The sequence below is a fragment of the Melitaea cinxia genome, chromosome 18 (genome assembly GCF_905220565.1).
Source record: "Melitaea cinxia chromosome 18, ilMelCinx1.1, whole genome shotgun sequence".
NCBI classification, from domain to species: domain Eukaryota; kingdom Metazoa; phylum Arthropoda; class Insecta; order Lepidoptera; family Nymphalidae; genus Melitaea; species Melitaea cinxia.
Window position 1 is genome coordinate 5,234,513 of NC_059411.1, and position 17,277 is coordinate 5,251,789.

Sequence of the window (17,277 nt, forward strand, 5' to 3'; positions counted from 1 at the left end):
CCCAACAAGGATCCCTGAGGAACGCCCAATGGAATATAAATGGCAGAAGAAGTAAATCCTTTTAAAGCCACGGTTTGTGACCTGTTGTGTATGTAGGAGGTCAGCCATCTATATAGGTTACTTCTTATGCTTACCAATTGTAGCTTCCGTAGAAGTAAGACGTGATCAATCCTATCGAAACACTTGCTATAATCGGTATACACCACGTCTACCTGTAAAGGCTCTGACATATGCTGAGATAAATAGTCAGCACACAAAATTAGGTTAGGAGTTGTAGATCGTCCTTTTACAAAGCCATGTTGTTCAGAGACAAATGTATGTCTCAAGCAAGCATACACTTGTTTATATACAATTCTTTTTAATACTTTAGCAAAAAGACACAGCTAAGAGATAGGTCTATAGTTCTCAATTTTAAAATATTTGAAAGAAACCCCAAGCATAGCCCGTTGCATTGCACGTTGACCAACTTTGAACTTGTGGACCAGTCCCTTTGTCAGTGTCCACGTCTCGGCGCCATATGTTAACACAGGTATGAAGACTTTTGTCTTCAAGCATTGCAGAATCTTCGAAGTGAAGACTGCGATAACCTGAAGTGATGATGATGATGACGATGATGATCAAAGATTGAGAATTTCGGTCAATGGTTTTCGAATCATGGATTTTCTTTGTCTATTCCTAAATGTGAAGCGGTTATATTTACTAGAAGGAGAATCCCAATTCCCAGTCATCATCCAGTTTTGAGTTGTTTCTTAGTGGTCAACGAATTCACCTCGTGAATAAGGCCGAATTTTCTTTTTAGTACTCACTTAGAATAGCCGATTCAGCCGTTAGAATTGTTTCTACCCTTTTGACCGTATTAACATATGACATGTAGATGTAGGACAAGGATACATAAAATTCATTTAAATAACATACAAAAGTTATTATAAAAACGTTTATTGTATCAATTGTTACACCAATAAGCTACGAATTACTAAAACAGGTATTTTATTTGAGTTTTGAATTAGTAACTCATTTAATAGATACCTACATTAAAAAACATGGTTAACATAAGGACACTGAACATGCTAAAATTACAAAAGAACAAAATAATAATAATCAGACCTATAATTTCACACTTTCCTCTTAATACTTCAATAAAAAAAAAAAATAGTATAAACCATTCGATCGTTGTTTTACACTGAATCTAGGTTACAGAAAAATAATATATACATAATAAAAAAATCAAAAATATATATAAAATATATATATTTTTGATTTGGACGTAATTTTATTTTTTATTCAGTTTCTATAAAATACTGCTACATAATGTATAAAGTTACGCTTATAAGTAGGTATACTTTACTGTATATAGTAGAACCGTAATAAATTATGTTAATGACTGAAATTCGTAGCTTCGTAAAGTACATTTTAGTATCCTTAATTCAATTTAAATAATAAGTTATTCCTACGCCTTACATTATAAGATGAAATTTTATAAAAATTACATAATTGACTAGTGAGGCAATAAACTTTGCATACACTGTATTAATACAATTAATATTTAGTATATTTGTTTCAAGTACGTATATTATTTTTGAATATTTTATAGTACAAATTAATAACATTAAAAAAAAACAATACCTTCATTGGTTAAGACAGCTTGTATCACATATATACCTTTAACTTTTTGTTACCAAACATAAGTGAAATATATTAAAACATAGTAATTAACATACAATTACACAAACTTAACAACGTTTTGATGTAAACGTAAGTTCCAACAAACGTCGACGATCGCAGGTTTACTCTCTCTGATATTTTTGTATATTCAAATATATTTCTAATCCGGATGTTTGTGCTTTCAGGTCAACTTTGTTTGAAAAACCCATAAAGCCGTTATTTCTGGTTGCAAATAGCTGGTATCAATAATTACCTGGGTAATGGCTAATGGAAGTTATCCTCCAATCGCAGTAAAACTAAGTGGTGAATGAAGTTCTAACCCTTCTCTTATATGGAGATGATGTCTTTGAGCATTTGTGGGGATCAATTTAGTTCAGAAAACAAATTTTGTATAAAGTACTTAAAAAAAAAGTTATAAAAGGACATACATAATCATTATTATTATATGTCTACCACTATCTAATACCAAACCTTCCATGACATTTAATTATACTTGGTAACTCTTAATACTAAATAATTATATAAGTACGATCTTAGTTATGGTAAATACCTATCCATGTTAGAAAAATGTTAGTACTATACAAAAATGTGACTTGACTTAGATATTACGATATGATATATACAGATTTGTGTACAAATCAGATGTACATATATGGCACAAAAAAAGGTTAAAAATTGGTAACAAGAAATAATTAATAATGTAATTTTTATGGCGTCACAAATAGTGTAAAAGCTATAAACATGTATACTTTTAAAGAGACAAAAAAGTACCTACATGAACGTACATAGATTACAAGAGAAAGAACTTTGAGCTTGATGATAACAGTATTTGAGATCAATAACCACTGGCTTATAATCTTGCATGACTTTGAATTTTATAGAGGAACATTTTACCTATAACATACAAAATTTACTTTGTTTTATACATACATGGGCATATCTAGAATTTTGTAAAGGTGGGGCAAAAACAAATAAATGTAAAGCTCGTTAAGTAGTAGCAATTTATATTTTTCTTACATTTCCTGTTACTTTCATTCATTTTCGCTATCTACACTACTCCAATAATAACGTGCGAAGGTTTTGGCTAAATCTACCTTAAATTTCCTTAATAAAATGTAAAATATAAATTATTAGCTTCAAGTAAGGATGGGACAAATTTCCCACCGTACGTATGCCTATGTTATCATATCTCATTATTTTGTTACATAGCTAATCATAAGTTATGGATGTATGTTTAAAGGTTCTAAACGGAAATTAAATATATATTTATTATTCTTCTGACTGAACTTATAAAGTAATTTTAGGAATTAAGTTAATATTATTGTAAAAATATTATTCCTACACTTTAGTGTGTGCGTAAATATATACTTATTATCTGTATGCACCGGTAGGGTACAGTACAGTAAAGTGTTTTTAATATTATTTAGATGCGGTTTCACCGATTGTCGATGAATTAATTTTATCTTGCAAATAAATTAAGAATATACTTTAAAACCAAGAGGTAGAATAGGCCGTTGGGACCTCTTTCTCCTCTATAATAAGTTACAACTTTTAGATTGATATTTGAGAATAGAAATATCTCATAAATACAGTCGAAAATGGCTGCGCAGCCAGCTGCGACACAACACCAAGGTAATGCACCAAGAATATTGGACAAACCTAACTACCTGCAGGCAGACCAAGGAAGCTCTTCCGACGATCAACCCAGGATTGTCCCGCAAACTTCGCGGTTATGAGAGAGCCCAGCTCCGACTACTGGTCGGGGCTCTTACCGGACATGCCTTGCTTAACAAACACTTACACAATTTAGGTGTTACAGACAGCCCCCTATGGAGAGCGTGCATGGAGGCAGAAGAAACGGTCTCACACATCCTGCTGGAATGCGGTAGTGTGGCGAACTACAGGGTACTACACCTCGGGACGCCGAGGTCGCTCCGGGAAGTCGTCGGCAACACAAGGGTGTTGTATATCCTTAATTTATTATCTGTTATATTATGTCTATGTTAAGTACTCTATGATTATATCTATTGTCTATGTCTTCTCTTGGTCTTGTTCGTTCGTAATAATGTAATGTCGAGTCATGTCTTTGAGTCTAAAGTCTAAATAATAAAGTCGTACGTATCCAGTCAATCAGTCTTATTTATTACACCTAGCATCATAATATATGGTGTCAGAATTCGCAACAAAGTGAAGAATATATATATTTTACGTCATCTGAAAGTCAATGGTAATAAAATTGAAAATTCAAAATGTCGACGTCTACAATACAAAACGTGGAAGCATGTTCACAAAGTCACAACTTCAACAATGTACCAAAATTAATAATTGCAACAAATCAAAATAACAATTCTAATTGGAAGAAATGGTGGCAATGTTTTGAGCTTTTTCTACTTGCTTCGGATCTGGAAGATGCATCCGAGAAAAGGAAAATAGCCATCATGTTACATACAATCGGAGAAAAAGGTATTGATATTTACAATTCTTTCAATATAGACATAACCAGAACAACTTTAAAAGATATTAAAATTAAATTCGACAGTTATTTTGAGCCACAGAAAAACTTAACTATTGTCAGACATTCCTTTTTTACGAGAATGCAGAAACCTGAAGAGGGAATTGACACATTTCTTACGGACTTACAAAATATTGGAAATAAATGTGAATTTGGTACATTGAAAGACTCCTTAATTAAAGATATTTTTATAGCTAACATGAGTTCGAGATTAACACATGTTCGTCAAAGATTGTTGCAAGAAACGGACCTAACACTCGAAAAGGCTATATCTATTGCTAATAATGTCATCATGGCACAACAAAATGCTCAAACAATGGAAAATTCTCAATATTCAGATAATGTTTTACATATATCACAGTCGTATACAAAGTCACAGTCAAAGAAATAGTCTACGAGTAATAACAGAAATAAATCAAATAATAAAAATCTTCACAATCAAAATTTTGCTAGTCGACGTAGTCAAAGTCCGGTACCAAAGACAAGTAACAACAATAAATGTACTCATTGTGGTCAACATTATCATCGTTTCAAATGTCCTGCATCAGGAGTAAGGTGTAAAATATGTCACAAGATTGGACATTTTGCAAAATATTGTTTTTCCAATCGATCTAACATTAGATCTTTAGAATCGTCTTATCCAGTCCGAGATGTCAACGAGGAATCAAACAATGATTCAGAACAATTTTTCATTGGTATGGTGAAGAGTGTCAACAACGACAAGTCATGGTATTTATCAGTTCTAATTAATAATGTTGAAAAGGGGTCTGCTAGGCTTCCTCAAGGAGCTAGGCTGGCATGAATAAGGCCCCCAGCAAACCACGCAAAATAGGCGCAATGAGACGTCGAGTTGCGGAGAATAGCCCGTGAGGAAACATACAGTCGAAATTAATAGTAAAAAAGAATAATAAATCAAACTTTTATCTGTTGGAAACTGTCATACGTCAAGTTGCATTATAATAAACCGGTAAAGCAGGACCTTAGAATAAAAATATTAATGATTCATTACTACATTGTAATAGTAGTACACTTATATAACTTGAGATATTTACATGTTAAGTAATTCAGACAGGTCATGTTTACAGAGTTTATCTTAACTTATTTATTACAGCATTGAAAATTACTCTTAGGAGCGTTCATTTACTTGAGCATTGTACATGAAGTTATTACAAATTATATTCTAAGCATATTATTTATTAGTGTGCTTTGATTTTTCTAAATAGTAAAACGAAACAGATAAATATCAACAAAATTAAAAAATAAATATATAAATACTCATCAAATATAGAGTGTGTTGTTTCTGTAAAATCAAAAACAATCCCATACACTACACAGTTTCTACAATAATCAATTATTATCTCTAAAGTAAAACAATATTGTGTCAATACAACCTAAGAGTTTGGTAAAAGGAAAAATACTATTTGGAATTTAATACAAAGAAAATTTCCTTAAGTCAATAGTTGAAGTTTGTTATCATAAATATAAGGATCAGTTAATGGCACGAGTAAGTAACACCACAAGAAGAGTCCGAGTAAAAAGTTGCATATGATAATAATTCGCTGCATCATTGGGAAGTGAAATACCTCAAAAAAGTTCGGAAAGCCCAGATGATTACAAAAGATGTGTGCGACAAATGGTGCACAGAAGTGACCTGAAACACATTTTTCATAATGTTACAAAGATCTTCAAGACTTACTAATATGTACTACAGTTTCAATTTATTGTATTCCTTTTTAACTTGTAGCACTATCATTTATTTAAAAATGTCACTTACCAGTCCTTAAAAACAGATAGGCCGAATATGCACCAAACACAGTCGTAAACGAGAATTGAAACACTGAAAAGAAGATATTAAATTAAGTAAATTTAGTTTAATATTTTATTGAACATCTAGTATGCTACTTCGTTCAGTTTTTAACCGACTTCCAAAAAAAGGAGGAGGTTCTCAATTCGACTGTATTTTTTTTTTTTATGTATGTTACATCAGAACTTTTGACCGGGTAGACCGATTTCGACAAATTTTATTTTAATCGAAAGGTGGTGTGTGCCAATTGGTCCCATTTAAATTTATTTGAGATCTAACAACTACTTTTCGAGTTATATCTAATAATACGTTTTTACTTGACGCTTTTTTCGTCGCCCTACGTTGTATTATACCGCATAACTTTCTACTGGATGTACCGATTTTGATAATTCTTTTTTTGTTGGAAAGGGGATATCCCTAGTTTGGTACCGTGATAAGGAAACCAGGATCTGATGATGGGATCCCAGAGAAATCGAGGGAAATTTTCGAAACTCCGTAATAACTTTTTACTGGGTGTACCGATTTTGATAATTTTTAATTTAATCTAAAGCTGATGTTTATCATGTGGTAACATATAAATTTTATCGAGATCTGATAACTACTTTTTGAGTAATCTTTGACAACGCGTAGTTACTTGACTATTTTTTCGTCGATCTACGTTGTATTACTTGTCGATGTAATTGAAGTCGGTTTTTTTTTTCGTTTGCGAGCAAACACAATTATTTTAATAGCGTGATTCTGATCCTAAGCGAATTATTGGATAAAAATTATATGGTGCCACTTGACCCTCCTTTATTTTATTTTGGGATTTTAGTTTTTTTTTTGTTTAGCCTATATGTTGCTCCACAACGTCCTCTATCTTCTAGAATATAACTAATACATATAACATACTACATTTCCATTCTACAAATGCTTTTACTTTTCATACTTACATGCAATGAACAAAGCTGTTTTCAATGATCTTCCATTCGTCAACATGTCATGTATATGATGAAAATGAGCTGTAAAATGAAAAAAATATATATTTTAATTCATAACTTTTTTATTTGTATCGGTCAACTGTACTTAAAACATAGGTAATATGAAGCATGGTTTAGGAAGAAAAGAAAAAGATAAAGTGGCTTACTAGCCATAATATCCGACCGCCTCTTGTCCTACACATTTTTAGGTTGTCTGTATTATTATTATTTTGTATTTATTTGCATATTGTGGTATACAATAAAGAGTAAATAAATAAATAAATAAATAATAATATATAAAATATTTATAGATTTTTTATTATTTTACTTACCAATACCAAAAAGGAATGGTCCAGTGAATACAGCTGTTAATGGCTCAAGGCATTGCAGCAGCAGAGGCATCATACATGATCGGAAAACCCACTCTTCACTTAAAGGTGCCATTATATGGTTGCGTAGCCAAACCAAGTCTTGCCAGCTTGATATCCAATACATAGGTTCTAAAATGTATGATATAGTTTACTTGCTTTTAATCTTTTGAACGCCAGTCACATATACTTGACAAGGGCTTGCGAGTCCTGTGCCCCAACGACGTCTATAGGCGACAAAAAACTCCAAAGACCACAAAAATATTAGATAAAATTTTTAAAAAAATATTTCTAGTATTCTAATTTAACATCTCTGAAAATAGAATATCCCTGCAGCATTTGAGTATAAAAAACAAGTCTTTTAGAGCTACAGGTACTGAGAAATATTGAAATAAAAACATGCATTCTTATTCCACATAAATGATATGTCCAGAACGCCGAAGTCGTCTATAGTTGACCGCTAGGGATGTGACGCAAGAGGTATAAATAAATAAATAAATTTTTATAATATACACAAACCCTCATCTGTTCCTAAAGTAAGCAACTTAATGCTTGTGTTATAGATAACAGCCGACAGGTATAGCTACATTTTTTTTTCGATAAATATACATATAAATAATACATATATACACCCATATATATTACACCCAGACTCGGGGTGGGAATCGAACCCACAATCCCCGGAGCAGAAAGCAGGGTCACTACAAACTGCGCCAATGGGCTAGTCGAAATGGTATAGATGTTTTTTAAGCTATTCTAAATTGAATTCAAATGTGTTATATCTTTATATATATAAAAATCTTGTGTCACGATGTATGTTTTTTTTTTTTTTTTACAAGTGACATACATCCACGGGCTTATGAACCCATGTCCTTTTATATTCTAAAAACATGCAATTTTTATTTTTTTCTATTTCAAGGTAGGCGTTACAAACACGATGTATGTTGCTAATAAACTCCAAAACTACTGAACCGATTTCAATCAAATTTCACATGTACCCGTATTTTGGTCTAACTTACTGGATAGGATAGTTATCATCTCAATTATTCGCTTATGTCGTGAATGTAATAGTAGTTTATGCAACTGTCATATTATGAAGGGTATTAAAACACGAGTGTGAGTTTCATAATAGTAACGAGTGTTTTAATACCCGTGTTATATGCAGTTGCATACACTACTTTATCTTCACTAATGCAATTAATCAAACAACAAGAGTAAAAGCTGACAATAGTTTATTTATAATAATTGTTCAAATTTTGGATGGTACAATTTTGAAAGTTAATGTTAATTATTGATCAAGCAGCTGTAGCGGTCGCGGGGCAAGCAGTAGAGCTCGTATACGGAGTCGGAATAAGTTATTATATTCTTTTTCATATAATTTTCTAGATTTTTCTGGCAAAAGATTGTGAGTTAATTTTGTTGCCAATTCTAGAATATCCGGAGGCGTACAAATATCATCGTCGCTATCCATTTTTAACTTTTAATTTATTAAATTATATTCACGCGTACGTGTATTGTCACAATGATTTTGCCGCCATTAAAATCTAACCAATGAGAGCGCAGCTGCGCGCATGCGCGCGATGTTATAATGAGATTTTACGATATCGATGTGGATATTATACCATCATGTGAAATTGCTTAAATTAAGTGTTTTGTTGTCTGCGCTATAACAGTAGTAATTATAAGTCAAGTATTGGAAACATAAGTAGAATGTTACAACATTAGTGTAGATAAACGAATAAAAAGTATCAATAATTAATTGATTCTTAAGCAAGTGTTTATTCACTGTTTAGTTTTATGAAGTTCTCATAGATGACGGTGTACGTTGATTCATCGATAAAATTCTTCAATATTGTTTGACATCTACGTTGCAAATACACCCAATAGATGGCGCTTCTGTTTTTTGGAATATAAATTCTATTACTTTATTTCACGTAATATTTATTTATGTTCACGATATAACCGTATTATTTTAATGGTTTGTGACTACTTTTAATAAATTATAGTTTGAAAAAACTAAAAAAACACGCTTTTGAAACTAATTGAACTAAAAATTTAAAAATAAAACTGGAGTACTCAATTGAAAAATTCATATTGTTGTACAAAATCGTCGCATTTTGGAATGCGTCGATGATTTTAATAATATACAATTACAAAGAATTTTTTTTTATTTTTTTTGTCTAAGGTTAAGAGCGAAGATTACGATTTCTTTCTCATTCTCATAATTATCTGGCAGCATCAACATCATCTGTAACACCCACTCTCATAAAAGCTTTTCTTCTGTGCTTAAGTTAGCCTTTTCGTGTCGTGAAATCAAATGACGGGATCTTTTACTCGGTATTGTTTTAGTACTATTTGCTACCTCAGCGAAAAAAATTACTTCAGTAGTTGATGCGGTCGGTGCCAGCGTGTTTAAAAGAAATATTTACATGCATTAAACATAAGGCTAGCACCCACACCTCTAAATAAACAGTAGGCATACTTAGGTAAGTACTTTAGAGTCTTTTAAATATTAAACTTTTATTACTCCCTTTTAGTTATTAATTATCTAATGAGAAAAATTACAAATTTGAAATTACTTTTCATATATATATCGATTCGACTCGAAATCGATATATAGCGTGCGGCTTCATAGCGTGCGACACAGCACGTCTAAAGCTTCAAAACCGTAGGTCAGCTGCGCCGTAGTCGTCCAGTCGTGACAGTGACATCATGGCGATAGAAAAGAGTGTTGTGCTATACTACGATTATTTTTGTAATGTTTGTTTTTTATTTATGTTATTGTAAGTATATACATAACAAGTGCAAGATAACACAAGAACAATATTGAAAAAATAAACCTTCCTAGACTATATAAGTAGTAATTTATTGCATAAAAACCAACAAAAACAAGTCACTGTGTGGTACTCGATAACGACTCTTGGCAACACTTTCTTTTTTCGTAGGTATTTTTGTTTATTTTATGCCTTAGCGTACAGGGGATGGGAATGGATTTGAGGCGTGGCGGTCAAAAGGTTAACTTTAATATCAGGCTTAAATTTAATAATATTCATTTAATAATTTAACTTTGATCTTGATACCTTACATAGCAAATGAAGTAAAATAAGTTGCTAAAATATTAAAATATCAAAAGATACAATAACATGATTCACATAGACATGTAACAAGTTCTTACCTGCATACAGTTTCCAAGTACCAGCTATAAAATGCATTGTTAATGGTCCTAAAAATAATATAGCAGTCAAAAACAACGGTAGAAACATTGCAGATAACATTCCTGACATTCTAAAGCCCATGTATTCATAAATATCTCCTTTTTGTAGCATTTCTTCCTTGAGCAATAAGTGAGTAAAGACAGGAGCCAGCAGCATCATGCAACATACACTGAGAAATCTTCTTTTAATTGTCGTTGGATGATCCCTATAATAAAAAAATTGCTATACAAAATTTTAATAACAAAAAAATTTAAAAATAAACTATAAATAGAATTATACAGTAACTAGCTTTTACCCACAGCTTTACTCAGACTGAATTTTTTTTTTAAATAAAAAGTATACTTATAATACCTCCAAGAATATGTGTACAAAGTTCATGATGATCGATTAAGTAGTTTTCGTGTGAAAGCGTAGCAAACAAACTTACATTCACATTTATAGTATTAAAAATATTAGTAGGGATGTCACATTTAGGGTATGCAGTATATATATTTTTTAATACAACTAGATCGACGAAGAAGTATAGAACTCTTATAGTAAGCGATTATCGTAGTATATACACGTGCAAAACTAGAAATATCGTATACGCATTGCCGGGTACGGAGTACAGGGGGTAGGGTGCCCCCGTACCTCCCCAAAAGTACTGGCTACCTTAATCATCACAGGAACAACACTACTTGAGAGTTGTATAATTTAGGTGTGATCTTCTGTAGAGTTGATATACTTCCCCAGACGGGTTGCCCCGGTATAAACCAGACTCATTAGAGCAGGATATATCTTGCCCTATCTCAATAATAATTTTATTATGTTTAAAATACCTGTTCAAATTGGATCTCCAAATATATAGACTACCAACATAGGAGAAGGTCAGAAAAACACATGCTAGTCCCGAAATTAAGCAAATGTTTTGTTCAATAAAATCCACAGACGCCATTGTTTTCAATGTAACTTAATTTAGGACAATTTTAAGTTAGTGCATACTTCCTTCCTTCCTTCTTTCTACAGTGAATTTATATTCTTTCACCTTATAACTAACAACAAAGGGTATAAAAAGGTAACTTTAAGAAAATCTCAGAAATCTAGATATTGACAGTTTTCCCAAATTTTAGACGTTTCGCCACGGTCTTATATAGAGGTCATGCAACACCCTAGCCATAGATTATACACTTATATACTGGTATTAGCGTTGGGCGTTATTTAACGTAATCGGTTTCAGTAACTAGTTACGAAGCTAATAACCATGTACGTAGTTTCGCCGATACGAATGTAATGATTATTTTCCGTACGCAGTTTTATTAAAAACTTGACATAACGACCGGCGCATAAGCGTTTTACCTAATAACGTAACAGGTTATACTAATCATTACAATACGCGGATACGCTTACGCGTAGGATAAAAAGAGATGGCTATAAGTACTATAGATGCATCTTTGTTTTCGAATATGCTTATGGGATTTTGTACGCAATTAACTATGAGCTTAAGTTTATTTTAATACGCACAGTTTTTTTAAAGAAATTTTAATTTTGGTCGTGTTTCTTTTTAAATATTTTCGAATTTACTAATAGTAAATTACTATTTAGTATTAAGACAGTTGACGAGTGACTAATTATTAACGATTAATGTTATTGTCTCGCGTTGAAGTATATACTAAAAAGTGTGGGTTTTTTGTTGTATTTTTAATTATATGTATGTATGTATTTCGAAAAATAATTAAAAACTGTACATAAAATCAAATGAACTTCTAAATACGTTTGCATGGATTATTATGTCTATACGAAACTCAAAAAATTAATTTAAATAACATGTCGTAAGCCTGGATAAAGTATGAAGGGAAGTTAATTTTATTCTACTATCTATCAATATTAATGTACGTAACGGCATTCGTATGTATTACAAGTTATAACATATAACTACTTCATAACCATAATACAAACAAAAGTAATACAACGTCGTCGTTCCGTACTGATGCTGTATACAGAAATAACTAGTTACGAAAAATAAGCAGTTCGAAACTAGTTACGCGTATCCATGAAACTACGTATAACCGATTACACATAAAAGACGTTACGACCCATGACTAACTGGTATAGATACGCCATTCAGAAATTAAAATTGATGTATCACGACCTCCCCCACCAACAGATGGCGTGCACATACAATTTTATTTCTATAATAATACTACAGATGGCGCTGTTTATTTCTTTTTTTTTACCAGAATGATTATTAGTCAAATAATCTTAATATATATAAATCTCGTGTCACAATGTTTGTCCTCAATGGACTCCTAAACTACTTAATCGATTTTAGTCAAATTTGCACACCGTGTGCAGTTTGATCCAACTTAAAAGATAGGCTATATTTTATTTTGATATATTATGTTATTATTATATTTCAGAAAAAAATAAGGTGATACGAAGTTCGCCAGGTCAGCTAGTATAACTGTATGTACTTTTCACTTTTTCCACTTATTTATTAATATAAACAGTTTGTATTAATAAATTGGTGGAAATAGTGTGAAAAGTATTTTATATCTATTTATCATTAATTTTCATCAAAAAGTAACAAATATGTACATTAAGAATATTTAATATTTTTTTGTGTTACGTATTAAAATTTTGATTTCAAATTATTTTTATTTATTTATTTACACTTTCGCACACTAATACAAGGTTTTAACAGCATAACAAATGAAATATAAAAATAAAATTTGCATCAGCTGCAACAGGCGGCCTTATTGCTAATACAGCGATCTCTTCCAGGCAACCTTTGGGGACTAAATAAGAAGTGTGGGATGGGGCGCAAAAATGTTATGTAACATACATATGAACATGTTATAGTCACAAACGTACATGTACACCAAATATATTTACTTACATATACATAATACTTACTTACATATACATACATTCAGATATATACATATACATATACACATACATACATATACATATACATACACATACAGATACATACACAAATACATATATATCAATGATAGTTAAAAAAAAAAATCATAGCATAAAGTTCTTAATTAACACAAATTAATTCTATTTTACCAAATATTAACAGAAAATGGAGGGTTTAAAAATAAAACACCAGTACCCTATAGAATTTATAAAACTGTTGTTTATTTTCGTCTTTTAGTATAATAATCAGATGCTTGTTTTTTAACATGGTCATTCCTATCAAAATTTGAAAATTTTCCATTTAATAAACGGTTTAATCCCAGGCACCAACTGTTTACAATCACCTTAATACAAAGATTGCAAATAAAATCAACCAAATCAACTCATATGTCTCTCACAAGTTATTATACTTACTTAATTTCAATGTAGGGACAGTATTCCTCGTCAATCGTCTGCTTGATGATTTGAAGTACTCCTCGAAATGTTTGTGGCATTTACGAATGGAATTGTAAATATAATTGTTTCCTTTTTCTTGAATTATATTGTCAAGTACAGATTTCTATTGGCTAAACTTCTCTGTATGAGGATATTCCCATTTGGGAAAATGATGTAAAGGTCCTGAAATTTTTTAATTTCTTAAAATATTGCTTTGATCTCTTGTGATTCTTGCAAAGCACGAATTTCAGCCCTTTGCAGCTCAATTAATTTAATTAAACTTCCTAATTGAAGAGCCACTCGAGAGTCTGTAGAAGCTATGGTGTCGCTGGTGGGCGTTGTAAGGTGGGCGGATCCAGTGGGCGGGGTGTGAGACAAAGTGGGCGGGGCCTGAGCCTGAGTAGGTGGGGCCTGAGCCTGAGTGGGCGGGGCCTGAGTACGAGTAGGTGGGGCCAGGGGGCGTGGTCAGTGGGCGGGGCATAATAGGCGGGGTCCGTGGGCGGGGCTTGGTCCACGGTAGGCGGAGCTTGGTCCCCAGTAGGTGTGGCCTCCGCAGCTCGTTATGCCCTTGTCCTGACGCCCTTGAAGTCCTTGAAGTCTTCTCTCGGAGTCAATGGCATCTCCAAATCTCACTTCCGACACCAGTTGTTACGTGTTAGGGTTCGAAGGATTTGGAGAGAAAAACCTGCTGACTCTTTTCAAGACTTTATTCACTAGCACTACGTACAACACAAAGCACTAGGTTCAAACAATAAGCACTAACGATGTCCTAAGTCGTAGCCAATGTCGTAGGTTTCACTGGTACCACTCTTGATCGCTAGTTTTCACTTTGAAGTCGTCTCGAAGATCGCTCAAACTGAACTGCCCTCGCTCGCCTCCCTGCGGCTATTTATATCGGCCGAGACGAGGCCCGGACCATTCTGGAAAGTTCGCGCATGTACCCGGTTTTCGAGACTATACTTCTATATTGTTCCACAGTAATTCCTCTAATGCCATCTAGTATTGAGTAGAGAGTTTCATACGGTCTGTCTTTGTGTGGTTTCAATGGTTGCCGCTAGATGGCGCTAGTTTCTTTGTGTGTTCGTAACAATATCTTCAACCGGAACCACTAAAGTAAATATTTTATGATCTTTCTCTACCCAAGTGACCGATCGATAGGGAAGTAACTGCATTTATCGAAATCGAAAATGGACGACAAAAAACTAATTGAGTTTGTACGATCATGTCCAGCTTATAAAAATTATTTATTGTAGTGAAACTTATTTATCGACGTATGGGAGAAATATTATAGTTATTACTGAAATTGATGTGAATAAACAATGAAAGTGAGATATTATTTTTTTATTGTTAACCGAATTCAAAAAAAGGACGAGGTTACACAATTCGACCGTATATGTATTATTTTTATGTATGTTCGGGAATTACTTCGTCGTTTATGAACTGATTTTGATAATTCTTTTTTTGTTAGAAAGGAGATATCCCTGGTGTAGTACCATGATAAGGAAACTAGGATCTGATGATGGGATCCAAGATGAATCGAGGGAAACTCGAAAATCCGCAAAACTTTTTACTGGGTGTACCGATTTTGATAATTTTTAATTTAATCGAAAGCCGATGGTTACCATTTGGTCACATTTCGATCCTATCGATCGCTTTCCTTTACCCAGAATTGAAGATGTTTTAGTTAGATTAAGCGGGTCGGCTTATTTTTCAAAAATTGACCTATCTAAAATACGACCTAGGCGTATAATCAAATAGAGGTCGATGAATCGAAGGAGTATACAGTTACAAGCACACATAGGGGATTATTCAAGTACAATAGATTAGTTATGGTTTAGCATCGAGTCCAGCCATTTTCCAAAGAATTATGTGTTCACTTTTAGGCAACATACCTAACGTAGAAATTTTCCTAGATGACGTCAAAATCGGCTATATAAAAATGGTTTGAAACTTAAAGCTAATAATAAGTGAGAATCTAGATTCAAGGGATTATAGAATTGGTTTGAGGCTTGAATAAATTATCTACAATTGTTATCAAGTAATTAGTATTATTTTCCACAATTCATTATAGGTCCGCAATTTACACAGCTCGCTCCGAGGCTCGAGAAAGCCGCCGCCGCGCTGGGCAGACTCCTGCCCAACGTAGGCGGATAGGACTCGCCGTGTCGGCATCTCTACGTCAGCATAGTGCGCAGCATAGCACTGTACGGTGCCTTCGTGTTCACCGAAGTTCTCACCACTCGCAGTAACAAGGCCCGTACAGTGTCGTGGACGGCGGCCACGCTTCTCGCGGGCGATCCGCTCTGGGTAATCCAGGAACAAGTTATAAATAAATTATAAATAGTGCTATCGTTATAAATAGCGCATCGTTATAAATAGCGCATCATTATAAATAGCACTATCGTTATAAATAACGCATCTTTATAAATAACGCATCGTTATAAATAGCGCATCGTTATAAATAGCGCTACCGTTATAAATAGCGCATCGTTATAAATAGCGCATCGTTATAAGTAGCGCTATCGTTATAAATAGCGCATCGTTATAAATAGCGCATCGTTATAAATAGACATCGTTATAAATAGCGTATCGTTATAAATAGCGCTATCGTTATATATAGCGCATCGTTATAAATAGCGCATCGTTATAAATAGCGCATCGTTATAAATAGCGCATCGTTATAAATAGCGCATCGTTATAAATAGCGCATCGTTATAAATAGCGCTATCGTTATAAATAGCGCATCGTTATAAATAGCGCATCGTTATAAATAGCGCATCGTTATAAATAGCGCATCGTTATAAATAGACATCGTTATAAATAGCGCATCGTTATAAATAGCGCTATCGTTATAAATAGCGCATCTTTATAAATAGCGCATCGTTATAAATAGCGCATCGTTATAAATAGCGCTATCGTTATTTTCACGGCCCCAGGCGCTATCGTTATAAATAGCGCTATCATTATGTTTACGGCCCCAGGCGCTATCGTTATTTTCACGGCCCCAGGCGCTATCGTTATTCAAAACGTCCTTCACACCTTCAAAAGTACAAATAATAATAACAAATGCGAAACAAGAGGGTAAAATTTTTGTTCAAACCCCGCACGACACTCAATGGAACTTCCAACCGACTACGATTGCGATCCGCGATTTGCGATGATAAGGCTGGCTTACATTTGCTATAAATTCCGTGCTTTTTAACAGGAGTGGAAAATTAAATTACATTTATCATTTTCAATGTCTACTTACGTAGTAACTAATACTTAATCTGTGATGTCTACATATGCATTATCTCTAAGGAGTTTGTTTTTATAAGTTTCACTGTATGGATCCCACAAGCACGCATGTTTTTCGTTTTCTGTTAGTAATTTATTTATCAAATCCCGTGTCCATGTGTCCATGTCACTTGCGACG

At 33.2% G+C, this 17,277-nt stretch overlaps 2 protein-coding genes across 2 annotated transcripts; one reads left to right on the forward strand and one right to left on the reverse strand.

The window, feature by feature from the left end:
* Window positions 1-3,600: 3,600 nt before the first annotated feature.
* On the forward strand, window positions 3,601-4,976 carry LOC123662463. The gene is made up of 3 exons (XM_045597304.1): window positions 3,601-4,125; window positions 4,369-4,546; window positions 4,796-4,976. Exons 1-3 carry the CDS (start codon window positions 3,912-3,914, stop codon window positions 4,974-4,976), a joined length of 573 nt encoding a protein of 190 aa, XP_045453260.1. The 5' UTR covers window positions 3,601-3,911.
* A 196-nt stretch (window positions 4,977-5,172) lies between these two features.
* Window positions 5,173-11,675, reverse strand: LOC123662321 (CAAX prenyl protease 2). Its single transcript, XM_045597177.1, has 6 exons — window positions 11,339-11,675; window positions 10,481-10,725; window positions 7,270-7,437; window positions 6,911-6,979; window positions 5,949-6,011; window positions 5,173-5,825 (listed from the first exon to the last, which is right to left on the reverse strand). Exons 1-6 carry the CDS (start codon window positions 11,452-11,454, stop codon window positions 5,623-5,625), a joined length of 864 nt encoding a protein of 287 aa, XP_045453133.1. The 5' UTR covers window positions 11,455-11,675; the 3' UTR covers window positions 5,173-5,622.
* Between the last annotated feature and the right edge of the window lie 5,602 nt (window positions 11,676-17,277).

Coding starts and splice junctions, on each gene's coding strand:
- LOC123662463 (XM_045597304.1), top strand. CDS start 3,912: ATGTCGACGTCTACAATACAAAACGTGGAAGCATGTTCACAAAGTCAC. Junction 4,126..4,368: donor ACATACAATCGGAGAAAAAG/GTATTGATATTT, acceptor ATATTTTTATAG/CTAACATGAGTTCGAGATTA. Junction 4,547..4,795: donor ATATCACAGTCGTATACAAA/GTCACAGTCAAA, acceptor ATCTAACATTAG/ATCTTTAGAATCGTCTTATC.
- LOC123662321 (XM_045597177.1), bottom strand. CDS start 11,454: ATGGCGTCTGTGGATTTTATTGAACAAAACATTTGCTTAATTTCGGGA. Junction 6,012..6,910: donor AACAGCTTTGTTCATTGCAT/GTAAGTATGAAA, acceptor TCTTCTTTTCAG/TGTTTCAATTCTCGTTTACG. Junction 5,826..5,948: donor CTATCTGTTTTTAAGGACTG/GTAAGTGACATT, acceptor AATGTGTTTCAG/GTCACTTCTGTGCACCATTT.